At 51.7% G+C, this 27581-nt stretch overlaps 1 protein-coding gene across 1 annotated transcript; it reads left to right on the forward strand.

The window, feature by feature from the left end:
• The first annotated feature begins 23935 nt into the window (after positions 1 to 23935).
• C21H1orf174 (chromosome 21 C1orf174 homolog) lies at positions 23936 to 27574 on the forward strand. The gene is made up of 3 exons (XM_039564060.1): positions 23936 to 24115; positions 24688 to 25173; positions 25956 to 27574. Exons 1-3 carry the CDS (start codon positions 23951 to 23953, stop codon positions 26070 to 26072), a joined length of 768 nt encoding a protein of 255 aa, XP_039419994.1. The 5' UTR covers positions 23936 to 23950; the 3' UTR covers positions 26073 to 27574.
• The last annotated feature ends 7 nt before the right edge of the window (positions 27575 to 27581 follow it).

Genomic DNA, 27581 nt, shown 5'->3' on the forward strand with positions numbered 1-27581 from the left:
CCTGGGGGCTGCCCTGCTCTGCCACCCTCCAGCCTCGAGCCACTAAAACCCCACCGACAGCACCATCCATCGCTGGCAAGTGTCAGGTGACAGCCAGCTCTGGGCAAAGCTGCTCTTCCAGATACAGGAGGGGGAATTTGGGAGGAGCCCCTGGGCACCTTTGGCAGCTCACCCAGACAAAGCCAGAGCATGGCCCAAGGCTTCCCAGATGTAGGATGTTTTCCAAGGAAGTAGCCCTCCGGGCCAGAGAGGTGGAATCATTCATTTCAAAGACTAAAGTACATTCTGCTAATCAAGATTACAAAGAGCAGGGAAAAAGAAGCCAGCAACAACTCTGTCCTCTAAGTGCTGAATTTGCCCTTGGACACAAAGAACAAATTGATAATTGTTGTTCTACTTCTTTTCCCTGAAGGCCTGGCTAGAGAATCAAACCCTTGAGCTTTCTGGAGACAGAATACCCCAGTTTATAATTTGCTGCTTCCCAAAGCACATTGTCCTGTGGCTTCCTGCTTGCTCCAACCTCGCCTCCATCAGCTCCCACCACCCTCGCTCCTGTTAAGGGGTCACGGGGAGCCCCTTCTAATTTTTTCTGTGTTATAATGAGTAAATAAAACTGAACTGGTGATGCAGAGTATGTGGAGATGAGGGGTGAGCACAAAACCCACCCCAGCACCAGGAGAGGAGTTGGGATGGGCAGGGGCAGGACGCTGGTGACACCAGGGAAGGGCTGACCTCAGCATGCCACCAACAGGCAACATTCCTGTTCCATTCCTTAAAAATCTCCTTTAAGAGTCATTCCCAGACCCACCACTCTTGCAGAGGGGTGAACCAGGTGCATAAAGCCCACGCAACCCAGAGGGGCTCGACATTCCTGGGGTGTTAACAGCACCTCAGGATGCTTGGGCATGGTGAGGCACTCAACTCCCTTCACCTGCCCAGGACACTTCTTATGACAGCAAAGGGAAGTGCTGCTGAAATGTGTTTGCTTTTCAAGTTAAAAGAGAAGCTCCAAAGTGTGAATTAAGACTGGCTTAAAAGGCCTGGAACACAAACGCTGAGGTGGCAAAGCACCCATGGCTGAGCGACGGAGAGGACAGCCCCATCCATCTCCAGGCTCAGCCCCTAAAACCCAATCAGGGGTGTTAAAAGAGAGTAGATTTGAAAGATACGCAGAGTCCAATATTATTTAAAGCCTCGTAAGTCAGTAATAATGCTTTAAAATCCTTCCCTAAGTCTTGCCAGCGGCTGGGGCAGGCTGGTTTGAGGCTGGGAGCGGATGAGCTGTGTTTGTTGTGCTGTGAACAGGGATGGAAGGGAGCACAAAGCAGGGTCAGTGATGGGTAGCACCGGGGTGGGGAAGAGAGAGAGATCTGCTGTGGAGAGCTCCTGCTCCGTGTGGGACGGGCTGTGTTGGCGCTGGCAGCGGATGCCGATGCGCGGTGGTGACGTGTGCCAGCTCCTCGGCACCCTCTGGCAGAAGTGTGTCCAGCTCAGTGCTCCCACGGGCTGTGCCCGTACCCTTGTGCTGAGCTACAGACTCACGGGGACAAACTCACTGCCCTCTGGGCTTCAGAGCGCTGCCACCGCCGGGCCCATCGCCGCGGTGCTGCGCGGCAACCCGGCTATTTATAGCCTGGAAAAGATGTCAAGCGCCTCGGAGACAAGGGACAACGTCTGGGGATGGAAACAATACGAGTGCATTATGTGGCCTTCCTGGCAGCCAAAGGGGGGCTGAGGGCAGCAGCTCCTCGCGCTGAGCCCGTGGGCGCTGCGGTGCCGGCGAGGACCGGCACGCGCGGCACAGGACGCGGCACGGAGCCAGGCGGCTGTCAGGATCCTCACCGCCGCGACTCGCTCGTCACAACGTGGGCTGGAGATGGGAGATCTGTTTTTCCTGGTTAATAAGGTTTATTTTTGTTCTGAATGAATAATACATGATTAGTGTCAAAATAAATTACAGTCCTTCCATTATAAACCACTTTGCTGTTCTGTATCTTCTCCTCTCCCTGTCTTTCTGTTTCTTTCAACTATCTTTCTTTCTCTTTGGCTTCTTCTCTCTCTTTAAAGCTCCCTCTTCCTCTTGTCACCGTCACACCACTCATTTCACAGCAGCAGAACAGAATATAAATGCACTGCCTTAGGGCTCGTGGAAGTTAAGCGCGTGTTGCGTGAGGAAGCGCTGATTGGCCTAAATTATGTAAGAGCACCCCGAAGCAGCTGGGATTTCACTCCTTTGATAGAAACAATAACAATTTCAAGATTTAAATGCCCACATTTTCCAGCCACACTGGGGTCCCAGGCTGAGGGAGGGAGCAGGGCTGGGTGCTCCCTCCCACATGGAGCCCGCCCAAGGGCTGGGTCCCCCAGGGTTGGAAGTTCAAGCACACGTGCAGCTCTGATGGCATCTTTGAAGCATCCCTGGATCTGCCCTTTGATAGAATAATGGAATCATGGTATCGGTTGGGTTGGAAGGGACCTTAAAGATCATCCACCCCCCTGACACAGGCAGGGACACCTTCCACTTGATCAGGTTGCTTCAAGCCCATCCAGCCTGGCCTTGGACACTTCCAGGGATGGAGCAGCCACAGCTGCTCTGGGCACCCTGTGCCAGGGCCTCCCCACCATCACAGGAAAGAATTTCTTCCATTTCTTTCCCCCTTCAGTTTGAAGTCATTCCCCCTTGTCCTGTGACTCCAGGCTCCTGTAAATAGTGTCTCTCCATCTTTCCTGTAGGCTCCCAGCAGGCACTGGAGGCACCGCTGCCACTTGCACCCCCACAGACCTTCACACCATCTGGGCTACAGAGTGTCTGGAGCTCAGGGAATGCACCTCCCCTCCCTGGAGCACACCATCACCCACCAGCAAGGAGGTCCCCAATGCTGCTTTGGCCACTCGTGCCACTGCCATCACCTGCCCATGCACCGTGACCAGGGAGGCCGGAGGGAGCTGCGGCCTCTCCCCTGGCAGAGCCATGGCATGGCAGTCTTCAGCCAGAGCCTGATCACTCGGGCAGCTCCAAGATGTATAATCTAACAGAGGATATTCCATGGCAGACTCCTTGCTAAGATGCCTGGAGCAGGTGACTCAGGTACCGCAGGCTCCGAGGTGGGATTGCTGCATTTCCCGCCTGTCACTGAAGAGCCAAGTGGCCGTATTTTTCTTTATTCCATCATTACAAAAAGAAGCAGCTTCATAAAATATTTATATTTCTAAAAATAATTGATTTCCTTTTAAGATCCTTGAAGTGAAACCTTAGGGTGGTGTAAGAGCTGTCCAGGTCACATTCCAAAGAGAACAAACCATAATGAAACTGCTGGCACAGCCAGTTCAGAGGGAGGACCAACGGCTTTATTTAATTACTTTATACAATCCAGGCTCTACTTCTCAGCCTCAAACAATGGGAAATTATCAGAATCTCTGCAAGGACCCACAGCTCAAGCCTGCTGTGGTTCCTGATGGAGCTGCTGAGGTATATGGGGCTTCAGCAGCTCAGGGAGGGGGGGGGGAGGGGAAAGGCAGCTTGGAAATTTGGGAGTCTGAGGGGACCTGGGAACCTCAGCCTGGCCAGGGGGAGCAATGAGGTGGGAACACCCATGCGTTAACTTGCTCCAGTGAAAAAAAAAAATGACAAAAAAGATGGTTCCATTTGGGTGCTCTGAAGTTTCTTCAAGTTTTCTCAGTTTTCCCACCTTTGGGTGCTGACTGGCACATGGCCGGGCAGCAGGTGCTGACCACAGCTCCTGTGAGAGCAGCACAGCACACAAACACTGCATTACAGAGATTTTCTCTGCAAAGGGTGGGCTTGCACAGGTTGGCCTCACCTTGCTTTGCCCACACCAACCTGCCCAGAACAGCCCTGCCCCAGTGAGGGCAATCCATGCCTGATGTATGTGGAAAACTGTGGGATTCACAAGGCTGCCAAGGTAAAATGGGATGGGAGCAGGCTCACTGTGAGGCTGAGAGGTCTGGCCTCGCTCTGCATCATTTTACTATGAACTTCCTTTCACCTAAAGGTTTTCAAACAAACACTCACTGGCACCCCAGGGCAGCTGCCCTTGGTCTTTTGTTCTCCATAAAATGAGGCGCACTGCGGCCTTTCCCAAAGGGGAAAGGCAATCTCAGTTTGATAAATTCCTGGGAACAATGCGCATCTCATTCCGGTTTATTACCCTTGTCAGAAGGTTACAGAAATGCTCACTCAGATTATGGTGCTTAACCCACTGCCAGCCCCAGCCATAAATCCCAGCCACTGCCTGCACTGGTACCTGGGGCAGGGTTTGGCCATCAGGTGGATCTCTGGAGTGCTGGGAAGCCTGAGCTGTGGGTCAGAAACCCCCTACTGCTTTAACCTCATTCATCCCAATAAATCTCCTTTAGGGCATGAGGATGTCAGAGCTGACTGGTTTTTTATGGGTGTGGTATTTCTGCCTTCCTGAGGTACAAACCCAGCCAGGGAAACATCTCCTGGGCTGATTTGTGCCAACAGCTGAGTCATTTAACTGGTGGGATTTATACAGGCAGGGACAAATTGGACACCTGTGCTGAGAAAGCGGAGTTCAAGCCAAAATAAAAATCAGCCCCCGATTGTTCGGAGGTGGCTCTGCTATTATCCATCAAGGGCATTGTCTTCGGGGAGACAATTCCTGCTCTGAGCTCGTCCCCAAATCGTCTGTCACAAATTCACGTCCATTGTTCGAGATGACGACATGTACATAATAATCCTGTAAATTCCAGCGTGCTTCAGCTTTGCTGTTTAAGCATCAGCAGCCAGTGAGGGATGAAGGTTTAACACACAGGTGTTACCTAACAAAGCTCTTGCTGCCGTGGAATGGGGAGGCAGATGGTTCCCGAGCTGCAGACGGCTGTGGACTCGGCTGTGCTCCTGGATGGCTCTTTTGGAGGATGGCTGTGCTGGGGTGTTGGGCAGGAGATGAAAGGAGCCAATGACTGGGTCCTGTTCAGGAGAAATGAAATATGAGGGCAGAGAGTGGTGGCCACAGGCTCTGATTTCCCCTGCAGCAGCAGAATGGGCTGAGCAGGCTGGAGGATCCTGTGTGGGGCGGGAGGTGCCGGTGCTGCACGAGTCGGGGTCTCTGGGGTCTTGTGCTTCCAACCCACAACGGCTTCAGCCTGAGCTCCCCACACCAGGGCTCCTCGCTTCCCTTTTAATCAAACTTCAAACCCAGGGTAACGACTTAAAATCCTCAAAGGAAGCAGCCAAGGGAGACATAAGGGTTTGCTTGATCTTTTTCTGAAAGGAGAGTGGGAATCAATTCCTGACAGAAAATGCATAAGGACAGTGCTGGAAGGAAAAGCCAGAACAGAGCTGGGACCAGTCACATGTGGTGAGTTTGTGCTCCCAGGACATGTTTGGCACCTCGAGGGCAGCAGCCAAGCGGGTGGCGTGACCAGGCAGTGAGTTCAGCACATATTTCTCCTTGGATTGCATGCGCAGGCAGGGAAAGCTGTGAGGGTGAGGCCAAGTCCCCCTGCTGGGGTGGGGGCCCTACCCACTGGCAGGCATGTCCATGCCACAGCCTTCCCAAAGCTGCTTCAGCAGGAGCTGGAGCTGTGTGGAGGAGGAGGAGGAGGAAAAGGAGGAGGAGGAGGAGGAGGAGGAGGAAAAGGAGGAGGAGAGGTTGGAAGAAGGTTAAAGCCCACAAAATGTTGATTCTCGCTGGCACACGGGTGCTGCAGGCACGGGGCTGGCAGGGAAGCAGTGCCAGCCTCCCTGGCTGTCCTGAACACACATCCCCTGGGACATCCTCGCCAGCACTCCCATCTCCACCATCGTGAGCCTCCAGTGCTGCCTGGGGTGCTGCTTTTCAGTGCCAGGATTTAGAAGAATGAATTCTAAAAGCTGGCAAGAGACACGAAGGGAAGTCGCTGCCTCCAACAATAACGGCGTATTTCAGTAGCTGAATTGAGTGTGACCCTTCCTATGCAGCAGGTCAGCAAACAAAGCAGGGGATTAATTGCTGCTGTCGATACATATCTCAGCAGCATCCAAACATTTATAACTCTGTGTTAGCTCTGTGGTCGTGCTGCTGGAGCTGGCGTGTCCAGGCCTGGCACCGGCGGCTTCTCCCACTGCTTTCAGGGACGTCGTCTGGGTCACTCCATTCTTCCAGCCCCATGCTGCACAGTGCTCTGGCCTACTTCTAGAGCCAGACATGCTCAAAACAGGGTTTCCCCAAGCTGGTTTTGGCCCTGGGTAGTCCTCCCTGCTCGCTGCATGCCCACAGCCCACAGCACCTCGGTGGCTGTCCCCATGTCACCCTGCTAATGACAAGCCTTTCAGAAGGGGGTGGCTAATAATCGCAGCACGCTGTTTCTCACGTTCTCCTTGGCTGGCAAACTCTGCCAGCAGCCTCAGCCGCTACGTCAGAAGCAGGAAAAGAGCAGAGATGGCTCAGCTGTGTGCTCTGAGTGGAGCTGTGGGCTGGGGAACAAGGACACTCTGGAGAGCGCAGAGGGGAGCTGGGGGCTGAGCTGGCAGAGCTGGGCTCTGCTCCACTGGCAGCCCATCCCCATCCCCATCCCCATCCCCATCCCCATCCCCATCCCCATCCCCGTCCCCATCCCCATCCCCGTCCCCATCCCCGCCACTGCGAGCTGGCCTCGGCAGGGACAGGGACAGCAGGGAGCCCTGGGACGGGGCTGCATCCTGGAGAGGGGCTCCAGGCTTCAGGAGACAGCACCGCTTCTGTTTGTTATTTTAATTCTGCACCTTAGATTGTATCACCAATAGAGCCAAACAGTATTGAACTGGAAATGCTGTTTAATTATTTTTTAAAAATAGACCACGGAAAGGCAGTAAATGGAAATACCAGTGAACACGGAGCACGGCGCCAGTCTCACAGCAACAAATGGGGCCCCGCTCTCAGGACAAGTCAGCTGTGACTCCATCGAGCCACTCGGCTGCAAATTATTCCTGTCCTCTGGTGACTGTCATCAAGAAATCACAAGCCCTTCTGCTCCTGAAAGAGCTCATAGACAGTTAGAACGACCTGTTTGTATTCATGTTTCCAACACGGGGATTATTAATTAATATGCTTTACTGGTTTTGTTAAAATCACCTGGGCTAATTTTAGGGGGGATTTTGGCAATATCATTGCATTTAGGACAAATAACCTGGAACTAAGGGATTGGTTTTGTGAATGTGGATATTAGTGCCTCTCCTGGAGCAGTGCTGTGGCGGGGAGGGGAGGCATTAATGGTCCCATTACGCTGTGTTACACAAATGGCATATTGCCCTCATGGAGGGGATTTAATGGCTTGGTGCAATAACAGGCTAAAAGATGGCAAGGGTAAGATAATGGGCTGTAAAAAATATATGTTTATTGACACTTTTCCTCGTTGTTTGGATTTCTGCAGGGTGAATCTCCTCTGTGTGCCACGCAACACTGCATGGGAAGATGCCAGCACAGGATGAGACTCTCCTCCAGTGGCTGGGGCAGGTGGGAAGGGGCCTGGCACGTGGCCCCTCTGAGATGCACTTGCCAGGCATGATGCAGCTGGAAAGTCACGGCAAACTCCCCCACGTAGCACTGAGTGGTGCAATGAGCCCCTGACTAAGATCAGATGGATGCACTCCACAAACTGGGGGGCACAGCTCAGCCCCCTGCACCTGCACATGAGGGATGCTCGCCTGTCTCCCACAGGAAGGGCAGGTCCTGATCCAATTTCCCTCTCCCCTGCACACCCAGGGAGGTGAGCAGCAGCCCCAGCCAAGCTAGCAGTCAAAATCTGGCCGGCCCCTCCCTGCAAGCACCAGCTGATGCTGAGGAGAGACAGCCTCGGCAACTTGTGCAATGAGTGTTCCAGCACAGGCTCGAAACACCAACTTAGTGAAGAGGCTGTGACACCGCTGGCTCCATGTCCTCAGAGCCACTTGATCATCTCTTTGCCAAAGCACAGAGCCTCCCAAATCACACCGCTGTGGGCAAGGAGATAAAATCCCCGCTGAAGATGTCACAATCTGGAACTGTCTCATCTCTGCCGCACAATGAGGTGTCACAGCTTGGCCTCTGAAGCCCGAGATGCATTTTCCAGACTTTTCCAGAATGAAGTTTAGTTTGAAGTCCCAGTGCCTGGTCCGCATTCCCAGGGCATGTTTCCTAACCCATCCATGGAGTCTGCCACCAATGAGGTCCAGCTGCAGACAAGGGTGCGCTTGTCTTCAGCTTCTGAGCATGGGGTTACAAGGGAAAGACATCACTTGGCTGCTTCCCCAAGAAAGTAAAAGCTCTCCCAGGCCTCCCCTGGTCCTGACAGCTCTGGTCCCAGGGCTGCCAGCTGTGGTGGAGCATTGGAGCTGCCCGGAGCTGTGCAGTGTGAGACAAACCAAGGGGTGGGAGATGTCTGTGGAGACCCAGACAGTCAGTGATACAGCACTTGTGATGATTGTTCTGCCTGGAATCTCATGCACGGGTAATTATTACTCTCCTAATTCCATTATTCACAGTTGTGATAGGTGGTTTCACCTCTCTTTCTCTCTCACACACAAACCCCTTATTAGCATTCCCTGCAGTGAGAGTATTCCCCACCCTGCAGCCAAAACAAGCCAGGAGCAGGCTGGAGCACAAGATCACCATGTCACTGTTGCCCTTCTGTGGCTCCCATTTCCCATCCCTCTGGGGCCAAAAGTGGTGTCATTGGAGGGTGGTGCAGGGCCATGGTGCAGCTGTGGGACACGTGTCCCTTCCCAGGGAACCAGCAGCTCCCCTCCACCTGTCACTGCTCCCTGCTCCAGACCACACCAAGCCATTCGACTCGGAGTGTTTGATCTGCTTCCAAAAAAAAAAAAATTAAAAAAGGAAAACTTCCACTTAGCCTTTCTTATGATCCATAAAACCCTGCTGGAGGCTGAGACAGCTGCTGGTATAAAAAAGTTGCATTAGGGAAGGAGAACTTATTGTGGCTGCACGGGGTGCCTGGGACTATGGATGTCTGGGACTGTGCAAGTGCTGGGCTGCTACTGCTGGAATAGAACACGGCTGCTGCTGCTGCTGCCATTCCCAGATGAGCTCCCAGAATGTCATGTGCCAGCAGGGCCTGGTGTCTTAGGCCTGCAATGGCACTCATGGGTTTCTGACTCCCTGGCTGGAATGTCTGGTGCTGTTGATGCAGAATCACAGAATCATTTATGTTAGAAAGAAACCTCCGAGATCATTGAGTCTTTGGCCCAGCTGGAAGAGAAGGGGGAAGCAGTGGCTGTGTAGAGGTTGAAGGAGAATCCTGCCACCCACCTGAGTGGGCTGGAGGTGAGGCTGGACAGGCTACATACAGCTCAAAACAAGTCCCTGCAGCCCTCCCCATTCAAATCGGGGAAGCCAGCAGTCCCCAAACTCACATCCATGATCCATCACTTTGTTCTGCCTCCTGGCAACTGCAGAGGGGGAGGCGTAAGGTGGGAGGAAGGGGCGAGTGGAAGACTAATTGCAGCTACACCTGGGCACCTTGGGCACTGCAGGTATTTCAGATGGGAAAAAGCAATTTTCAACAGCAAATTGGTAACTGGCTCCTTAATGTCAGCCTTCAACTCCAGAAAGAACAGCGACCTGTGGTGATGCCTCGGCACAGTGTGCCGGGTAGGGAGCAGCACAAACCCATGCATCATCCAGAAACAGGATCAAGACCAGGATCAGGACCAGGGTTAGGATCAGGATCAGGACCAGGACCAGGACAGGGTCCTGTCATGACTGTGGCCCCCGTGACGAAGCTTGCAGGGGGCTGGCGATGCCTGCGGAGGCCTCGATACAACTGTTTAACAGCAGTGTTTAAGAAGAGGAGTTGCCATGGCAACTTCTACCCGGGATTTTGTGCCCTGGTACAGGAGGTGCTGGCGCTGCCTGTGCCCGACAGCCACACTCTTCTGCCCTGAGGCAGCCCGCGGTGCCCACTCTGCTCCGTGGGGGCTGCTCGTGGGGTCTGAGCTCCCGCAGCCCAGCTCGAAGCGAGGTGGCCGCAGCTCCGAGTGTGCCGGGCTCCTGTCCGAGCTCTGGTTTCCTCTACAAACACTTCCTTGCCCTCGCAGCTCCCCATATGAGCACAGTGGGCAGGAGTTCACACTCTTCAGGACACGGTTTTCCCCCCTAAAGCAGCGGGTGTGGCGGTGCCCAGCTGCTGCCCCTGGCACAGGGCACGTGGTGACACGGAGGCAATGGGTTATTCCCCATTTGGAATCACCTTGTGAGCTGTGTTAACAGCTTAGCTGCTAACTAAGACTAGATCTCTGGTAGTAATAAAAGCAGTCCCTTGGTGGGTGGGTTTTGGCATTTCATCTCGATTCCAAAATGAATAATTTATACAAGGCTTTATTGGAGCCCAGAGTTATACAATAAATGTTCCATGCAAACACGCTCACATATTTCAATGTTAATATCTCTCCAGTGAATTTGCCTGGCAGGCCAAGCCAGGCTGGGATTGCCACATTGCTTATTTACGTAAAATATCATAATCTCACTTTTATTTGCATTTCTGAAGTGCCATTAGGGTGATTTGGAACATATGAGCCCAGCCAGTCGATCGCAGCTGCAGCTCCTGGGCCAGGGTAGGAATGACTTTCAGGCCTCCATGGCCAAGAGTAGGAGTGGGTTTTGGCAAGCTGGTGCTGCAGGGAGGCAGAACCCACGGGGTGAACGTCAGGGCACAGAGGATGAGCATTTGGGGGTTTTTAGGGGTGGGGTGTTTGCATGGGCTGAGCAGATGGAGATGGGAACAGTGTGTGTCACTGGGGGCTGCTGCCTGAGCCTCCTCCTGTCCCGCTTTGGGGAACGAAGCCTTAAAGGCAGCTTAAATCCAAGGCAGTTCTTGCTAGGAAAGGGTGGCAGCTTTCTGTAGTGATAGGCTGCAAGCCCACCCCTCCCCAAACCAACTCTTGAGGGATTTCTTCCTTTCTCAGTGAGGTGAAACGGTCCCCATCTCCAATGACTTCATTGCTTAAAACACAGTTGGAGCCTCCAGAGACTAATTACCTTCTCCCTGCATTTGCATCGTTTACATTCAAGTCAGTTTAAGGGATGTGTCATGTTTTGGAAGGAGATGAGAAACTCAGAGGCAAAAATCTTCTCAGAAGCAAAGGGCTCGGGAGGAAGATGCCGGTACAGGCATGCTGTGAGCGCAGCCATTCTGTGAGGCTTCCACCCTCCCTCCCGTCAGGACAGGGACAGGGGAGGTGGAGGAGGGTGAGCGTCCCTCCGACGAGCCCTTGCACTGCTCCAGCCGCAGAGGAGGATGCTCCAGCGGGAGCGGAGGCGTGCGGCGCGTGCTCCTCCGCATCCCTCGGCAGGAGCTGACAAGCACCAGCCTGGCGGTGCGGTGCCTGTCTGATCCCAGCTGTCTGGCTCCCGCATGGAGCTGCGCTCACAGCACAGAGGCGGCTTTGAGACAGGCAGAGAGGACTTCCAAGTTGCTTCTCTGTGCTCTGCTGCCCTCAGCCATGCCGGCTGCTGCCGGGGCTCTCTGGCATTCCCTGTGAGACGGGGGTCTGGTCTGAGCTCAGGGATGCGCAGCCACGGGGTGATGGGGAGGAGGGGACGGTCCCTCCCCAGCCAGGACAGCTATGGACATGACCTCTGCTCCGTTCTGCTCCAAGGCAGAACACGGCAAGGATTCTCCAGGAGTCTGTTCCTGCCATTCAAACCTCCAAACTTCCTCCGCTGTCATCTGTTTCTCTTTTGTCTCTGCAAATTCCATCTGGAGCTGATGATCCAGCTCAGAGCTTTCCTTGCTCATGGAGCGAGGGCTCTGCAGAGCAAAAGTGGCAGAACTGTCCCCTACTGTGCCCAGCTGGGTGGCCACTGCAGCTCCGCTCCTCCTGGCTATTATGGCTCTGGGGAACGGGAACTTAAAATGCGATGGGTGAGCTCAGTGGGAGAGATTCCAATGAAAAGCAGGAACGGTTGTTTGAGAAAATTAATTGAATTTATTTGACAAATACTTGCAGATCCAGGGAGCAAGTACACACAAACCTGGAAGAATTGCTTCAAAGAAAGCCTATTGTGCTGCTGCCGCTTGTTCTGCTCCTTTTTCTTTTCTTTTTTTTTCTCTTGGAACTGCTCTGAGCCGGAGAGCTGGTGACAGAAGAGTGCATTTCATCCACAGCCAACCCAGCGGCACACGGCCTATTCCGGAGGATCTCCACAGGCCATCATTGTCTGGCCCTGCCGCTGTCTGGGCAAATTTAGCACATAGCCAGTGGGCTGCTTTAATAGGAGTGCTGCGATTTCAGGAGAGCTGGAAATTTATATTCCCCTGTAATTGCCACAGCACACCTCAGTGCTGCTGCTGCAGCAGGAAAATGGTTCTCCCCAGTGCATTGGGGACTAGGCAGAGATGCTGGCACAAACAGGATAATGAATGCTAAGGTACCTCGCGTGTCGCACAGACTGAGCTTAAATATTGAACGAGCAGTATTTCTGAAAGAGCCACATCCCTTCCTTGGAGAGGGGCAGAACATTATCTTAAACCTGGGGAACATTTTGCCCTCTGCACACTGGGATTTGCACTGGGACCTCACTCCAGCAATAATGGGATTTGAGAGTTTGGAACACATCTTAATGCACTACGTCCCTCATATCTCTTGTCTGAGTAAAATGAGTTTGAATTTTTCATTTTAATTGCAGACTTGTGATCTGGAATAGATATCCTTGTATGAAAAGCATCCGCTTTTAGATGCACTCCTCGGGGCATACAATGACACAGGCACCTCGTGTCAGGCGCTGCCTGTCAGAACACAGCTGGATGCCGGCGGTGGGCGCAGCTCCGCAGGCATTCCAGCCAGGCGGAACAGCTCAGGAAAGCCTCGTGGCTCAGGAATGGCTCCCCTTCTCTGGACAGGCAGATTCAAGCAGGATTTTTTGTGCCCTGACTGACTACTGAGCTTGGAACAACATTCTCAGAGCCCAACCAACCCCAGTTCAGATGAATCACAGAATCCCAGGATGGTTTGGGTTGGAAGCTCATCTTGTTCCAACACCCTGCCATGGACAGGGACACCTTCCACTATCCCAGGTTGCTCCAAGCCTCATCCAACCTGCCCTTGGTCAATTCCAGGGATAGGACAGCCACAGCTTCTCTGGGTAACCTGTGCCAGGGCCTCGCCACCCTCACAGGGAAGAATTTTTTCCTAATATCCCATCTAACTCTGCTCTCTTTCAGTGGGAAGCCATTCTCCCTTGTCCTGGCACTCCAGGTCCTTGTAAATAGTCTCTCTCCATCTTTCTTGTCAGCTCCCTTCAGGTACTGGAAGGCCACACTTAGATCATCCCAAAGCCTTTTCTTTTCCAGGCTGAACAATCCCAATTCTCTCAGCCTTTCCTCAGAGGAGAGGTGCTCCATCCCCAGCAGGGAGCAGTAAAGCTGCTGCAGGCTGAGTGGCACCAAGCCTGGGGATTCCCCATCCTAGGCCAGCCCCTGACCAGCTGTACCATGTTGGCCAGTGCCTCATATCCCTTGGGATCACGCTTCCCTGGCCTCAACAGCGAGCTCAGGGGTTTGGCTGTTGCTGCTGCTCTGCAAAAGTCCTTAAAGTCACTGCTCTACTGGAATAAGAAATTATCTCTAACCCTGTAGGGATTTGGCAAAGATGCTGGCACAAAAATAGTTTGTAATGAGCTTTAAGACATATTAATGAAGAGAAGTATAATTATTATTACCGAGTTCAATTACAGCCCTTGGATTACAAATATTCTCCCACAATCCCTCAAGAAAGCAATGCATCTTGTCTCCGCAATTAAATAAACTGCATATCAGGGGGAGGGAAGAGGATTAAACTACAGAAGAAAGAATTGCTTCAACTTGACTGTGGTGGCCCCTCTCCTCCTCCTGCCCAGCTCTCCCTGCTTTGAGGAGAAGAATCCTCACTCAGCACAGCTCAATGGTGATAAAATATTCCTTGAGAAACTGGTGGTTGGCTTCCTTCCAAAGTCTCCGGCATCTGTAATGCAGCAGTTGCCATGCTAGTGGAATCTAATAAACTCCTGTCTGCAGTACTTATGGAAGTGCACACTTACACAGTTCTGCTTCCCAAAGATGCAACCTAGGCACTCCAAAGGGGTTTCTCCTTCCGTGGTTACTGAGCGTGGAGACGAAGCCGAGGGATGTGCCTGTTTCCTGCGCAGGAGTGTGAGCGAAAGCACGAAGCGCGGAGAACTGCGGAGCTGCAAATGCAGAGCCACGGGTCAAGTGCGGGGAAGCTGCACACGGAGAGAGGGAAGCTCAACCTTGCCAACACAGCAGGAACATCAGCAGTGGTAAAAACAGTGCTGTCCCCGGGGAACAGCGCAATCCAGGGGCTGCTCCAGTCTTCTGACTTCTTGACCAGAGCAGTTTGTCTCTGGAGAGCTTAGAGGGGAGGAGAAGCTGGTGTTCAGCTGTGTGTGAGCAACAAGGAGCACTGCACTGCTTTCCCTTGCTGGAAGAAATCCATTACAGAGAGGATCACCCTGCCATGGATGCTGGCTGGCACGGGGCCAGGCTCACTTCCAGGGCCAGAACAGCTCTGCTGGCTCTGATGCTGGTGGAGAAGAGCATGACAGTGTCTGGAAGGTGGAACGGGCAGTCTGCAGGTGGGACAGGAGGTCGGGAGGTGGGACAGGAGGTCTGGGAGGTGGGACAGGCAGTCTGCAGGTGGGACAGGAGGTTGGGAGGTGGGACAGGAGGTCCACAGATGACAGTGCTGCTGCCTCTGGCCCCTGGAGCAGCACAGGATGCTCCAAGCTGGCCAGAACAGGGGTTAGTGCTTTCTCTGTTTCTCTCCCCTAAAATCTATCCTGAAACACTTCTGATACCAAAACGCACTGAGTTAAGCACAAGAGCAGAAGTCTGTGGTGACGTGACTGGGTGGCTGAGAAGCAATGACAAACCTTGGCATATGGATGGGCATGGCAACTGTGCCAGTCGTGCACAGGTAAGTTGCCCACTGCCTTCCTGGGTACTGCCCAGGAACCTGGTTTGCTTCTTTTCCTATTAAGCAGGATAACAAAAGCACAGCCACACAGAGTGTAGCAGCTTCTCCTTAAACAGTGCTATTGTCTGCAGACTAAGCCAGGCCAATGCTTGTTTCAGTTCCCTCAGAACCCTCTCTCTGAATGGGTTTCTTGTGCACCTGATTGTTGTTCAATCTGTCCTGCCCAACCTGGTGTACACACGGTTCCGGGGCTCGCTTTTGATCGCACTGGTTGCAGGACACTTGTTCCTCCTGTGAATGCCGCTCCTTTGTTCCTGCGAGTGTGCCACCCATGGGGAAACCTTTGTCCAAATAATCCCAGATTCCCCAAAGAGCGAGAGCTGCCAGCTTTGCTTTCTAGTTGAAGTGACAGCAAGGAACATATAGATTTATTCTTCTATTCACTGGTGGCTTTCTATTCGTGTGTCCTCGCATCAAATCAAAGCGTCAAAACAACAGCCCTGGCGGCTCCTGCCCACCAGACGGACATGTGAGGAGCAGGTATTTTTAGCTGAAAAGGATAACCAGCAAGGGTCATGTAGTGAAGAAAATTACCCATGACAATGGTAAGAAGAAACCAAGGCACTTCCACTGGAACTTGGGAGGATTGGGATTACGCCAGTCACCCCTCTTCCCTGGGAAGAAACACAGAAAGGGACAGGAAGATGTGGCAGTCAAGTTTCTGGCTCTGTGAGAGCGTTATTAGAACGCTCTGAGCCCTAAACCCTCTTCCTGGGCGGTTTTTAATTCCAACTCTGTGTTAAGCATTAAGCACTATCAGTGCATGCAGAAAAGAGCCCTAGAAACGCGCTGCTTGAGCAGGAGTGCCTGGCTGAAGTCTTTCTCTGCTTACATGATTAATCTGTCTCTGAAGAGCAGCTATTACACACTGGGATGGTGTCTGGACAGTTGTGTGACATCTTCTGTACAGGATGCGAGCGGTGCAGATGACAAAGGCACGCAGCTGGCCCTGTGGAGAGGTGGGAGATGACTCAGAGCTGTGGCATCGTGTAATGGAGCTGCTCCTGGAAAACCTGCTTCAAAAGAGTCGAGACACAGGAGATCAGCAGCGATGCTTGATAGAGGCAATACCTGATGTAGGAAGTACAGACTGTAATGAGGATGTGGGTTAGTACGGATTGTAATGAGGATGTGGGTTAGTACAGATTGTAATGAGGATGTGGGTTCATTACCAGAGCCTCCCAGGGCTGATAACGGAATCACTTCTGTTGCACTGCATTCCCCAGTCAGAAGGAACGCGTAAGAGCGCGGCGCTCTGGGCCACTGGAGCCGCTGTCCTAGCGTGATTCCTGCCAATGGAACAATATTGCTTGCTGTTGCATGAACAGAACATGTCTCCTCTGACTGTTTCTTCCTGCTCTTTTGAAGATAGATGCTGTCTGAGGATCCCCATCAGTAGAAGGTCCTCTCCGAGGTGCAGTTACAGCTCTTCACACACAACCTCCACCACTGGGAACCAGACGTAAAAAGAAAGAAATCCAAGTGGGCACCTTTTGGCACCGAGTTTGCTCCTGTTCTGGAAGAAGTCACGAGACTGGACAAGGGACTGACCTCAATAGCCTGTTCCATAGCCCTGCTCCACAGTGTTTCAGCTGTAATTATTCTTTTTTAATTCAGGGAGCTACTGAACTGTGATGAGATTCCTGGAAGGGCTTAAATTCCTCCTCCTGTAGGTTACCAGGGAACGATACACCGCTTCAGGAAAATGCTGATGGCTTCTTGCTCTGCTAAGAAAGTGCCACCTGGCTCAGCTGCCTTCTCCATCTCAGGTGCTCGTCCATGGGCGGTGCCTTTGCTTGGACCAGCTCTGTCCTGGAACATTTCATCTGCCCAAAAATTCGTGACTTAAATGTCAAGAATTAAACTGCTGAGGGGTTTTAAACTTTATGTATTGAGTTATTGCAAGACAGTGAAGCAAGAAAGTGAGCAAGAGTTAATTATGTGACAGGGAGAGAAAGTGCCACTGTGCAGCAATCCTTTCAAAGGCAAACAGAAATATTTATAGATTTGGGACTGCACAACTTGCCATGCTCTGACTCGAGATGTGCTTCTAATTCACAGGGCAGCACTTTCAGATGGGGCTCTGGTGTGGGCCACAGTTCTGCTGAAAGGTAGGTCTCACCTCAAGCTGCGTTCAGAGGCAAGTGCTAATGAGAGAAAATCTGGTAGGATTTTGTCAAATCAGAGTTTAAAAACATCCTGGTGATGTCCTCTTTTCAGTCCCTTGGTGGATTTCCCTTTCTGCATGGCTGGCAGAGAGGCTGTGAGTGCTCACCGAGGTGACCCCAGCCCACACCACACCACCAGCTCTGTGGGGGCAGTGCCCTGGCCCCTCTGGATTTGGGGCACACACACAGCTCGCACAAGTGCCCATTTCTCGGGTCACAGGGTGCTTCTGCTCCATTCTGCCTTCTAAGCAGAGCTGCAAAGTGCAAAAGCTGGGAGAGGAGACAAACACGATCCTGAGAGCTCAGACAGCCGAGAGACTTCAAACCCAATCAACATCTGTGAGCAGCGACCCCACAGTCACCCTCCTGTGGGACGCTCCCTGCTCTCCCACGCTGCTCCTGAGGGTTATCCTGGGCAGAGCCACCCTCGGTGGGCACAGCCTCGGCTGTGTGCCCTCCCACAGCTCCATGCCTGGCCTGGGCTCTTGTCGCTATTTTCAGGGACTGACTAACCCTGATGGGAGCCGGAAGAATCTGCTGTTACCTGCAGAGGACAGAGGGAAGGAGATTATTCATTCCCATCCCCAAAGCAATCCCTGCAGGCAGGTTTTGAGTCAGATTTCCAATCATCTGCCTTTGGAGACCACCAAGTAGGCTTTAAAGAAATCTTTATATTTTTAGCAGTAACATAATAGTGCTGGAAATTTAATAAAATTCACCATCAAATATTTATCCCGTTACATTGGCTTAAGTAATTCAAGATGCTGAAATCAACATGGTGGGTTTATATTTAATGAGCCTTGTGTAAAACAGCCACTTCCACCCTTGTCAGGTGTGTAGAGAAGACACTTGCATTCACTCAAAGAATTTTTATCTCCCCAGAGATATGGTGGTAAATAATGTACAACACTCACCAAAATGTTACCTGTCACTGGTGGAAAATCAGTCTGGGGCTGGGTGAGCCTGATGTTCACTGGCATGTAGGACAGAGGAAGGGCATTTTAAAATTATTATTATTTTAAATCTAACTAAGCAAATTATGCTGAGATCAGCCTGGGCTCAGCTTCTGGATGAAGTTCAGCCTTGCTGAGTGTGGTGTTCCCAGCTTGTCCCTCTGACAGCAGGGTGGCAATGCCAGGACCAGGCTCAGCTACCTGGGGGCAGTGGGGGCTGGAGGAAACAGGGGGAAGCTGTTTGCTCCTGAGATCCCCTTTGCCAGCTGGGAGCAGCACACTCAGAGCTGCTGAACACAACTGCCCCAGCTCCCTGGGGTCTCCCGAAAAGCAATCAGGCAAAATCTGAGCATCTCTCCCACGGAGACAGGCTGGGAGAGCTGAGGGTATCCAGCCTGGAGAACAGGAGGTTCTGAGGAGACCTTAGAACCCCTTCCTGTGCCTAAAGGGGCTCCAGGAGAGCTGGAGAGGACAATGGACAAGGGCATGGAGTGACAGGACAAGGGGAGATGGTTTCAAACTGAAGGAAGGAAAATACAGCTTCTATTTTAGGGAGAAATTCTTCCCCGGGAGGTGGGGAGACCCTGGCACAGGGTGCCCAGAGAAGCTGTGGCTGCCCCATTCCTGGAAGCGTCCAGGGCCAGGTTGGACGGGGCTTGGAGCCACCTGGTCAAATAGAAAGTCCCTGCCCATGGCGGGGGGGTGGAACGGAATAAGCTTTAACGTCCCTTCCAACCCAAACCATCCTGTGTTTCCCTGCTTTGGGTTCCTGGCAGGAGGGCAGAAAGGCTTGGCGGGGGCTGAGCCTCTCACGAGAACCGGAGAGAGCTCCCTGTCCCTCGGTGCCTGTCCGTGTCCTTTATCCCGCCATGTCCCCCCGTATCTCCCGGTGTCGCCCATCCCGCGTGTCCCCCCGTGTCCCCTGTCCCCCGAGTCCACGAGAGGCGCGGCCACACCGCCGGTCTCACACTGACCCCCAGCGTCGGGCGGCGGCTGAGCCCGAGCTGCTGCCCCGGCCGAGGAGTTCGATGGGAATTAAACCCTAATTAAACCCTAATTAAAGCCTGTAGCAAAGCGACGTGACGAAGCGGGAAGCGGAGGCGGGGAGCGCCTGTTCCCACGGCTGCAGTTACTGCTGCCGTTAAATTGAGCCAGGAAAAGGTTTCTGTAGCTGAGGCTTTTTAACAGCGGGGCCAGGTTGCCAGTAAATCATTAAATCCATGTAATCAGTCTCCTGGAGCAAAGGTAAGGATCTGGACTCAGCGAGACGCTTTGTGCTGTGAGAGATTTACCTGTGGTTTGTGAAACACTTTAAAAATCAATATGCCAGGAGCAATGAGGGGCTTAGGAAGGGCAGGAGACCTGGGGCAGGTGGAATTCACTGGGCAGTGTTTGGAGGTGCCTTGGGAAGGGTTTGCCATGTAAACACTAAGGATTGTTATGAGAAGTGGGTACATGGATCAATAGCAGGGGGACAAAACCATTAGCAGCAAGGCTTCAGGCAAGGGTTTGGGAAAGGGTCCATGCAGAGCTCTGGAGTCTCCAGCTGTACCCATCACAGGGAGCCCAGTGCCAAACAGCCCCTCAGACAGGTATTGCAACCCCCCAGCCTGGGCTTCTCTGCACTCGCTGTTCTCCCATGTCCCTTATGGTTTGTCATTAACGAATGTCACAGGTTTCCTCTTTGTTGCTCTTTCTCACAAAGCCCACGTACAGCTCTGTTGTGTTAATTAATTTCTTCAGATATTGCCTTTCCACATTTGGTCCTTGATAAGACACTTGCAAGAAATCTAAAATAAGACTCAAAGAGATTTCTCACGTGGCAAGCATAAAGTTTCATTATGTACCGTAAATTCCTTGTGATTTCTGTGTCAAGGCTCTCTAGCTACTGATTCGAGCACTCCTCTGTGATGGAAATGAGGGGCTTATTCCATGTGAGTGGTGCAAAGGTCCTCAGGGCAGCAGTGCTCATGGCAGCTGCAGATCCTTGTGAATATTGAGTTCTCAATGGGGTACAGACTCCCAGAAAATTTCCCAGGAGACAGTGTCCAAAACTGGCAGTTCATAGAATCACAGAATCACAGAATGGTTTGGCTTAGAAGGGACCTTAAAAATCATCCAGTTCCAACCCCCTGCCATGGGCAGGGACACCTTCCATAGACCAGGTTACTCAGAGCCCCATCCAGCCTCAATGCTCACCAACATTACCTGAGCTGGTACGACAACACCGTGTGATGGAAGGCAACAGCAGCTAAATATTTTTTCCTTCCAATCTCGAGCACAAGACCAACTCTTCCTGCTGAGGAGGCAGCCAGAAGGATGCAGCAGGGAGCGAGGATCCTGGTCCTGGTTATTGGGAAGTGGATCCTCCTCCTGCTTTCTCCTCAGAAGATTTCAGCCACTTGAACCCAACCCACCTCTCCCGTGGCAGGAAAAGGCCAGCCAGCGCTCCTGCCGGATGGCTGTTGAGCTTGACAGACCTCACATTCAACAGTTAACAGCCAGCATGTTTACAGGCAGCATTTTTTTTGGCTGCTGTCCCTGGCATGTCACTCATGTTTAGCCAAATGAACTGGGAGGATTATAACAGACAGGGACACTGGTGCAAGTGACAGGCGCAGAGACAAGTGCTGCAAGAAGCTCATTTACACATCGAGTTTCACAGCCCGGCTCTCCCTTCCTGCTCCATAAGCTCATCAGCTGCTGCTGCAGAGCCGCCAGTTTTCACAGCAATGATGGAGCTCACAAAACCCTCTTTTTATTTTTTCCTCCCTGCCTGCTTAAACAACAGATTCTAATATAACCCATTTTTTAGTATTGAGAATAAGCCCCCTTTTATGTGGAAATGTGGGTTTAATGTAAATAGCTCGTGCTGCTCTGATTCTCTCCGAGGGCTGTTGGCTGTTGGCAGTCCCCCTGTCGCCTTTCAAGTCACTTGGGAGTCACTGCTGCTGAGATGGGGATGGATCTCAGAGGGATCCGCAGTCTCTCCCGGGTGCTTCCCGCGCTATGTGACACTTTTTATCTCGGCCGTATTTCAGAAAATGCAGCAACATCTGCAGCTGTGAAATTGTCACCACCTGCCCCCAAAATAACGTGGTTAGAGGGGAGAACAGGGTGAGTGTGACACGAGAGCTCTGGAGGGAGCCCTGCCCTCCCAGCTCCATCTAAGCTGCTGTGTCCTTTGTAAGTGTCCAAGGCCACCCCACAGAGCCTCAGGAGCTTTTAGTTGTGTATCTCACCCCACGCCAGGTCACTGAAGGCCACGGGACTGCTCAGGGCTTTGCCACCCCGTTCTCAGTGCTCAGTCACATCAGCTTTCCAAAGCAGCTTAAAAACTGAGAAACATACAGTGTTGTGAAAAGTATTTATTAGAATTGGCAACATTAAATTTTCCTTACTATTTTCAGTTTGTTGTGGAAATTAAAACAAGAACCACGTTTTCCAGCTGCAGAAATGCTGCTATTCAGCCAGTTTTAGTCTGCGGCTGTTTACAAGACAGTATAAGTGTTCACTGCCTAATAAAAACAATCATCTGTATTCCATGGCTGCAAGAAACAACACTGTGAGAGAGTGGAGCAAGTCGAGGAGGTTTTGGAGAAGAATATGAATTATCTCACCCAGAGAACAAAGCACAGACGAACCCTGAGCACCAAGGGAAATTGCACAACAACGTGCAGGCGAGTCTCCAAACCTGCATGGTTTAACTGGGGGATTTTATACTTTTGAGAAAAAATGTATTTCTTGAATATCCCCATAGGTACAGTCTTGCCACTTATTTCTGCAATTTAAATTGTTGCTTCTGTTTTTTAAGGCCGGGATGAACGGACAAGCATTTAATCAGCCAAGCTGGATGAAGGAGCACAGGTACCACTGAGACTCGTGGGATGACTCTGCAATGAGCAAGAACATTAAAGGCTGCTATAAAGAAACAAGCTCCTGTGCCCTCAGATGGACAGAATTATAAAAATCCCCACAGCATCCCCAAAGCACTGAATTAACTGGAGAAGGAGCTGTGTTTAATGTGATGGATGGAGCCCGCGGGCCCCATCGCGGAGACGTGGCCGTCAGGGCACCGGTACCTGCCATCGCTCCCCGCAGCACCTCCCCGGGAACATCAGACAGGATAATTACGTACTTAAATCTGGGTGCTTTACTACGCAGAAATTCATCTGCTACCCTCTGAGTCCTTGAAGTTAAAGAGGGATTTGAGTTACTGACATAATTTGTTCCCTGAGGGCTGTGGAAAGCAGAGAGAGGAACATCTGAATAATAACTCTCCGACCATGTCTTGAATGGGAGCGAGCACTGCTCCAGAGTGAGACACAATGGGAAGCAAAAGATATCAAATGTTTATAAGCTACATAGTTCCCAGGCAGGATGGGGCTGGGTTTTTCCCCAAGCAGCAGCCGGGAGGGAGGTCAGTAAGTTCCCTTCAGAAACTGTAATTACAGCCTTCCAATACCTGAAAGGAACTTACAGGAAAGATGGGGCAAGACTATTTACAAGCGCCTGCAGTGATGGGACAAGGAGGAATGGGTTCAAACTGATAGACAGTAGGTTTAGATTGGATATTGGGAAGGAATTGTTCCCTGTGAGGGTGGGCAGGCCCTTGCACAGGGTGCCCAGAGAAGCTGTGGCTGCCCCTGGATCCCTGGAAGTGTCCAAGGCCAGGCTGGATGGGGCTTGGAGCAGCCTGGGATAGTGGGAGGTGTCCCTGCCCATGGCAGGGGGGTGGAACTGGATGATCTTCAAGGTCTCTTCCAACCCACCCCACTCTGTGATTCTGTGGCCCGTGACGAGCTGCTTTATGTTCCGTTTGCAAAGCTTCTGTTAAGGTGACGCTGTCTGTGGTCCAAGCTAGGGGCTGCTGTGTGTGAGGGGTTGTTGTGTGTGAGGGGCTGCTGTGTGTGAGGGGCTGTTGTGTGTGAGGGGCTGTTGTGTGTGAGGGGGCTGTTGTGTGTGAGGGGTTGTTGTGTGTGAGGGGCTGTTGTGTGTGAGGGGTTGTTGTGTGTGAGGGGGCTGTTGTGTGTGAGGGGTTGTTGTGTGTGAGGGGGCTGCTGTGTGTGAGGGGTTGTTGTGTGTGAGGGGGTTGTTGTGTGTGAGGGGGTTGTTGTGTGTGAGGGGCTGTTGTGTGTGAGGGTCTGTTGTGTGTGAGGGTCTGTTGTGTGTGAGGGGTTGTTGTGTGCAAGGGGCTGCTGTGTGTGAGGGGCTGTTGTGTGTGAGGGGTTGTTGTGTGTGAGGGGGCTGCTGTGTGTGAGGGGCTGTTGTGTGTGAGGGGGCTGTTGTGTGTGAGGGGCTGCTGTGTGTGAGGGGGTTGTTGTGTGTGAGGGGGTTGTGTGTGAGGGGGCTGTTGTGTGTGAGGGGTTGTTGTGTGTGAGGGGCTGCTGTGTGTGAGGGGGCTGTTGTGTGTGAGGGGCTGTTGTGTGTGAGGGGTTGTTGTGTGCAAGGGGCTGCTGTGTGCGAGGGGCTGTTGTGTGTGAGGGGCTGATGTGTGTGAGGGGCTGTTGTGTGTGAGGGGCTGCTGTGTGTGAGGGGGTGTTGTGTGTGAGGGGGCTGTTGTGTGTGAGGGGGCTGTTGTGTGTGAGGGGTTGTTGTGTGTGAGGGGTTGTTGTGTGTGAGGGGTTGTTGTGTGCGAGGGGCTGCTGTGTGTGAGGGGTTGTTGTGTGTGAGGGGCTGCTGTGTGTGTGAGGGGGCTGTTGTAAGGACCGTGGGCTCCCCGACCTCACCGGGCGGGATGAGACTGCCCTTGGCCCGGAGCCCTTATCCCGGTGCCCGGTGCCGGCCGTCGCCCCAGGGCTCCTGAGCCGAGTGGCTCCACAAGATGGCGAGCGCGGGCCCGCGCGCGGCCCAAGATGGCGGCCGGTGGCGCGGCGCGGGGCCGGAGGCCCTCGGACACCCGCGGCCCCGCTCGCCCGGCCCGGCCACGGCCACGGCAGCGGGCCCGGCGCTCCGCGAAGGCGGCCCCGGCAGCCGACCCTGCACAGCCCGCGGGGGAAGCAGCCGACACGGCGAGCCCGGTACGAGGAACGGGGCCGGGTGGACTGGTGTGGGAGGGAAAGGCCGCGGGGCAGGGCGGTCACCGCGTGGGGGGATCGCAGGTAATTATTACCAGCTACAGTCTGAGCATCACGATGTGGGAATTATCAGGAGAATTTGAGTAAATTTATCGCCGTTCCCCCTTCTCTCACGACGTTGTTTGTGCCAGTGCAGAAATATGAGCAGACTTAGCCACTCGCCCTGCCGGGTGATGACAGTCAGGCGTGGCACAGTAATTCCTATTAGCATCATCCTTAAGAAAATAAGAACATGGTGATTGACCTCGCACGGTGCTAGTTTATTCTCTGAGAAGTGTTTTCCGCTCGCCGGTGATGGACTGTACATTGTGGTTTATGTAAGCTGTCTGTTCCTCTTCTCGTCTCTTCACATGCATTTTCTACTAATTACTTTTCTTAGAAGGTTCAGATCAGGATGCCACTCGTGTGATGGAGCGCCTCTGTTCCACAGCCAGCTTTGCAACTAAAGAGATACTGTGATTTTATTCTTGTTTATTTCAAGTGAGCTTTAGGATCTTGTCTATTTTTTTTAACAGTGTTCATCGCATGAAGCTGTTGAAGGACAGCACGCAAAGAAGATGAAATGTGAAGAAAGCAGTCTAAAATCAGAGCTAGAAGGACTCACATATGAAAGCGGAAACCTTGGTGCACTGGGGGAAACACCTAAAACATTTGATGGGGATGTAGGTTCAGAAGATCCAGGAGACAGCAGTATTATCCAACAGGAAAAAGATGAAAGCATTCCAGAGACTGATGAAGGGAAGCAGGAAAAGGAGCATGGTGTTTCTCTGGAGCCACACTCAGTAAAATCCAGCGGTACTCCATTAAAAATGGGGGGGTTTCTGCACCACCATCACGTGTTCAGCGAAGAGGAGAGCAGCTGTGGCAGCTTTGACGGGGCCACCTCGGAGGATGCGGATCGCCCACGGAGGACGATGCTCCTGGAGCACAGCAGCGGCCTCTCGGATGAGGACAGCAACCAGCCCATGCCAGTGCACCGGTTCTTTGGAGATGTTGAGCTGGTGAGATGATGAGTCTGTTCCTGCTTCAGACTCAGCCCTGGTCTGCTTAAAACTTGCCTCAAAACTCTTGGCGAATTTGTGTTGTTGGATACCTGGAGTCATACCCCTGTATCCCAGATAGAATTGTCTCCATCAGAGATGAAACTACTTGCCTAGCCAAATTAATTTCAGATGTAAAATCTTTCTTATTTAGATTTTTTTAGTCCAATTCTGTAAGATAGGTATTTTTACTGATAATGACATTATGGAGACACAGCATTGTTGGCAAAATAGTTTCTTGCAAGTCTTTGGTTCTTAACAGAATCATAGAATGGCTTGAGTTGGAAGGGATCTTAAAGATCACGCAGTTCCAGCCCTGCTGCATTGGGATTGTTTGGAATGGAAACTGGTTTCTGTCTACCTCAGCTTTTGAACTGATCCAAGGGCCAGAGCTTTAGATTTGAATGCCTTTAACAAGCATAACCTGGGGGGAAGTGATGCCACCCTCTTTTAGGTATTTCCTGTGGTATTTAGGGAGCAGTGAGGATTTGTTTAGGGAGCCCTTCACCCTCTGCAAATCCTCTCACACCTGTGGAAGGAAGGCCAGCCTTGAGACTGCCCATGGATCTGGTTTGGGCAGACTCCCCTCAAAGTCTCACAGCTTCAGCTTTGGGTTTGTGCCACTGCTTGCAAGCTGAGGGTTGGTTCCTGTGTCAGCTGAGGGAAGATGGGAACTGGTGGAGGCAGGAGTTCTGCCATTTGCCACCACAGATTTCCTTACTGATTTGATCTTTTCCCTCCAGGATCTCCCAGCAGTTGTGCTCCCAAGCATGACCAGGAGCAGGCGAGAAGCCAGGAAGCTCCATTTCATCGCAAAGGAAGATGATGATGATGAGGAGGAGGAGGAGGATGTTGTCTAAGAGCAAACTGTAAACAAATTAAATGCTTCTTCTTTTTCTTTGTGACCACATGGCAATGGCTGTGTCAGTAACATGAGGTGTCTGTTTCCCTTTCCTCAGGGAGAGAACTGGGACAGTTTGTTTTGCTGGAATTAGCAGATACAGTATTCCAGTGGTTATCTGGGGCAAAGACCGAATTTTCAGTGATTTGGAAATAAAATATAACTTAGCACTTTACCACTGATATTTAGGAAAAAAACCCAGGGAAAATAGAAGTTCTTATAGCCTTTTTGTAAATTTGAGCCTCGTATCTTGAGGAAATATTTGTTTTCACTCCTTTTTTTTCAAAACAGTCAAGAAAAGGATGCTGGAACAAGGTTCTTTTTCTTTTAATTCTGTGATGTCCATGGCATCCAGGTAATAAAGGAGCAAATTGACTCCCTGGTACAAAGAAGGTCAAGGGTCTCCCTTGTGTGGGTTGTTTACACCTAACTGAGGACCAGTTAAACCTCTAAAATGCAGTTCTGCTGGCAAAATGAAATGCAGCATGTCAGAGTGGGTTCAGTGTGCTCATCTCTGGGAGTTCAGCACATTTTCATTGCACAGCAGCTCCCCAAACACCCACACCCTGGTGCTGCCTCCTCCCTCCACATGCTGCTCTAAGTGTTGTCCTTCATCGATTTTCAACTGATTTCCAGCAGGGATTTTGGAAACAAATGCTTTGGTGGTGATAAACAAGCAATATTGGATTTGATGGACAGAGGAAGATTGCTAAGGCTGTGGGGCAGCCCCCTCTGCATGTTTAAAAAACAAAGGAGCAACCTCAGCTGATTCCAGGAACTCTTAATTCACCCGGTGTTTGTGGGAATATTTCTTTGAAACTGTGATTATGCAATAAGCTTCCAGATATTTATTGTTATAGCTCCTTCTATGTTTCTAAAAATAAAGAGAAAATGCTATCAGCAGATGGTTTAAATAAATATTAATTTCTACAGCTAGAGCCTGTTAAACATTCAAAAGTTGTAAGGCAAACAAATTGCATATGCATGGCATGGTAATGCATTCCCATTTCCACTCCAGCTGATGCATTGTTTCTGTCAAAGATATTTCTTGGCTCTTTTTCACTCTAATTCTGTAACACGGAAAAATCCAGATTTTTAAATCGCATATTCATGGTTCCAGCCCAGCTCGGTGTTGCAGCAGCTCCTCCCAGCATTCCTTCAGTGCTGTGTTTACTGCTGGCTCTTTCTAGCAAACACAGTTTCACAGACATTCATTTCACTGCGCAAAATGCATTTTCAGTTTGGGGCACACATGCCACATGGGTGACACGGGGTTTGTCACCAGAACCCTGCCGGTGCTGCCCTCCCCAGTGTCCAACAGGGCAGGAAGGGAAGCTGGAAGGATCAACTGCGTGCAGTGGAATGGGAAATCCTGTGTTTAAAATGCATCTCCTTACTTTTCAGATCACAGTGTTTGGAAAGAGACTGAGTTTGTTGTTTAAAGTAAATCAATACTCTCTATAGCAAA

Source organism: Corvus cornix, chromosome 21 (genome assembly GCF_000738735.6).
Source record: "Corvus cornix cornix isolate S_Up_H32 chromosome 21, ASM73873v5, whole genome shotgun sequence".
NCBI classification, from domain to species: Eukaryota; Metazoa; Chordata; class Aves; order Passeriformes; family Corvidae; genus Corvus; species Corvus cornix.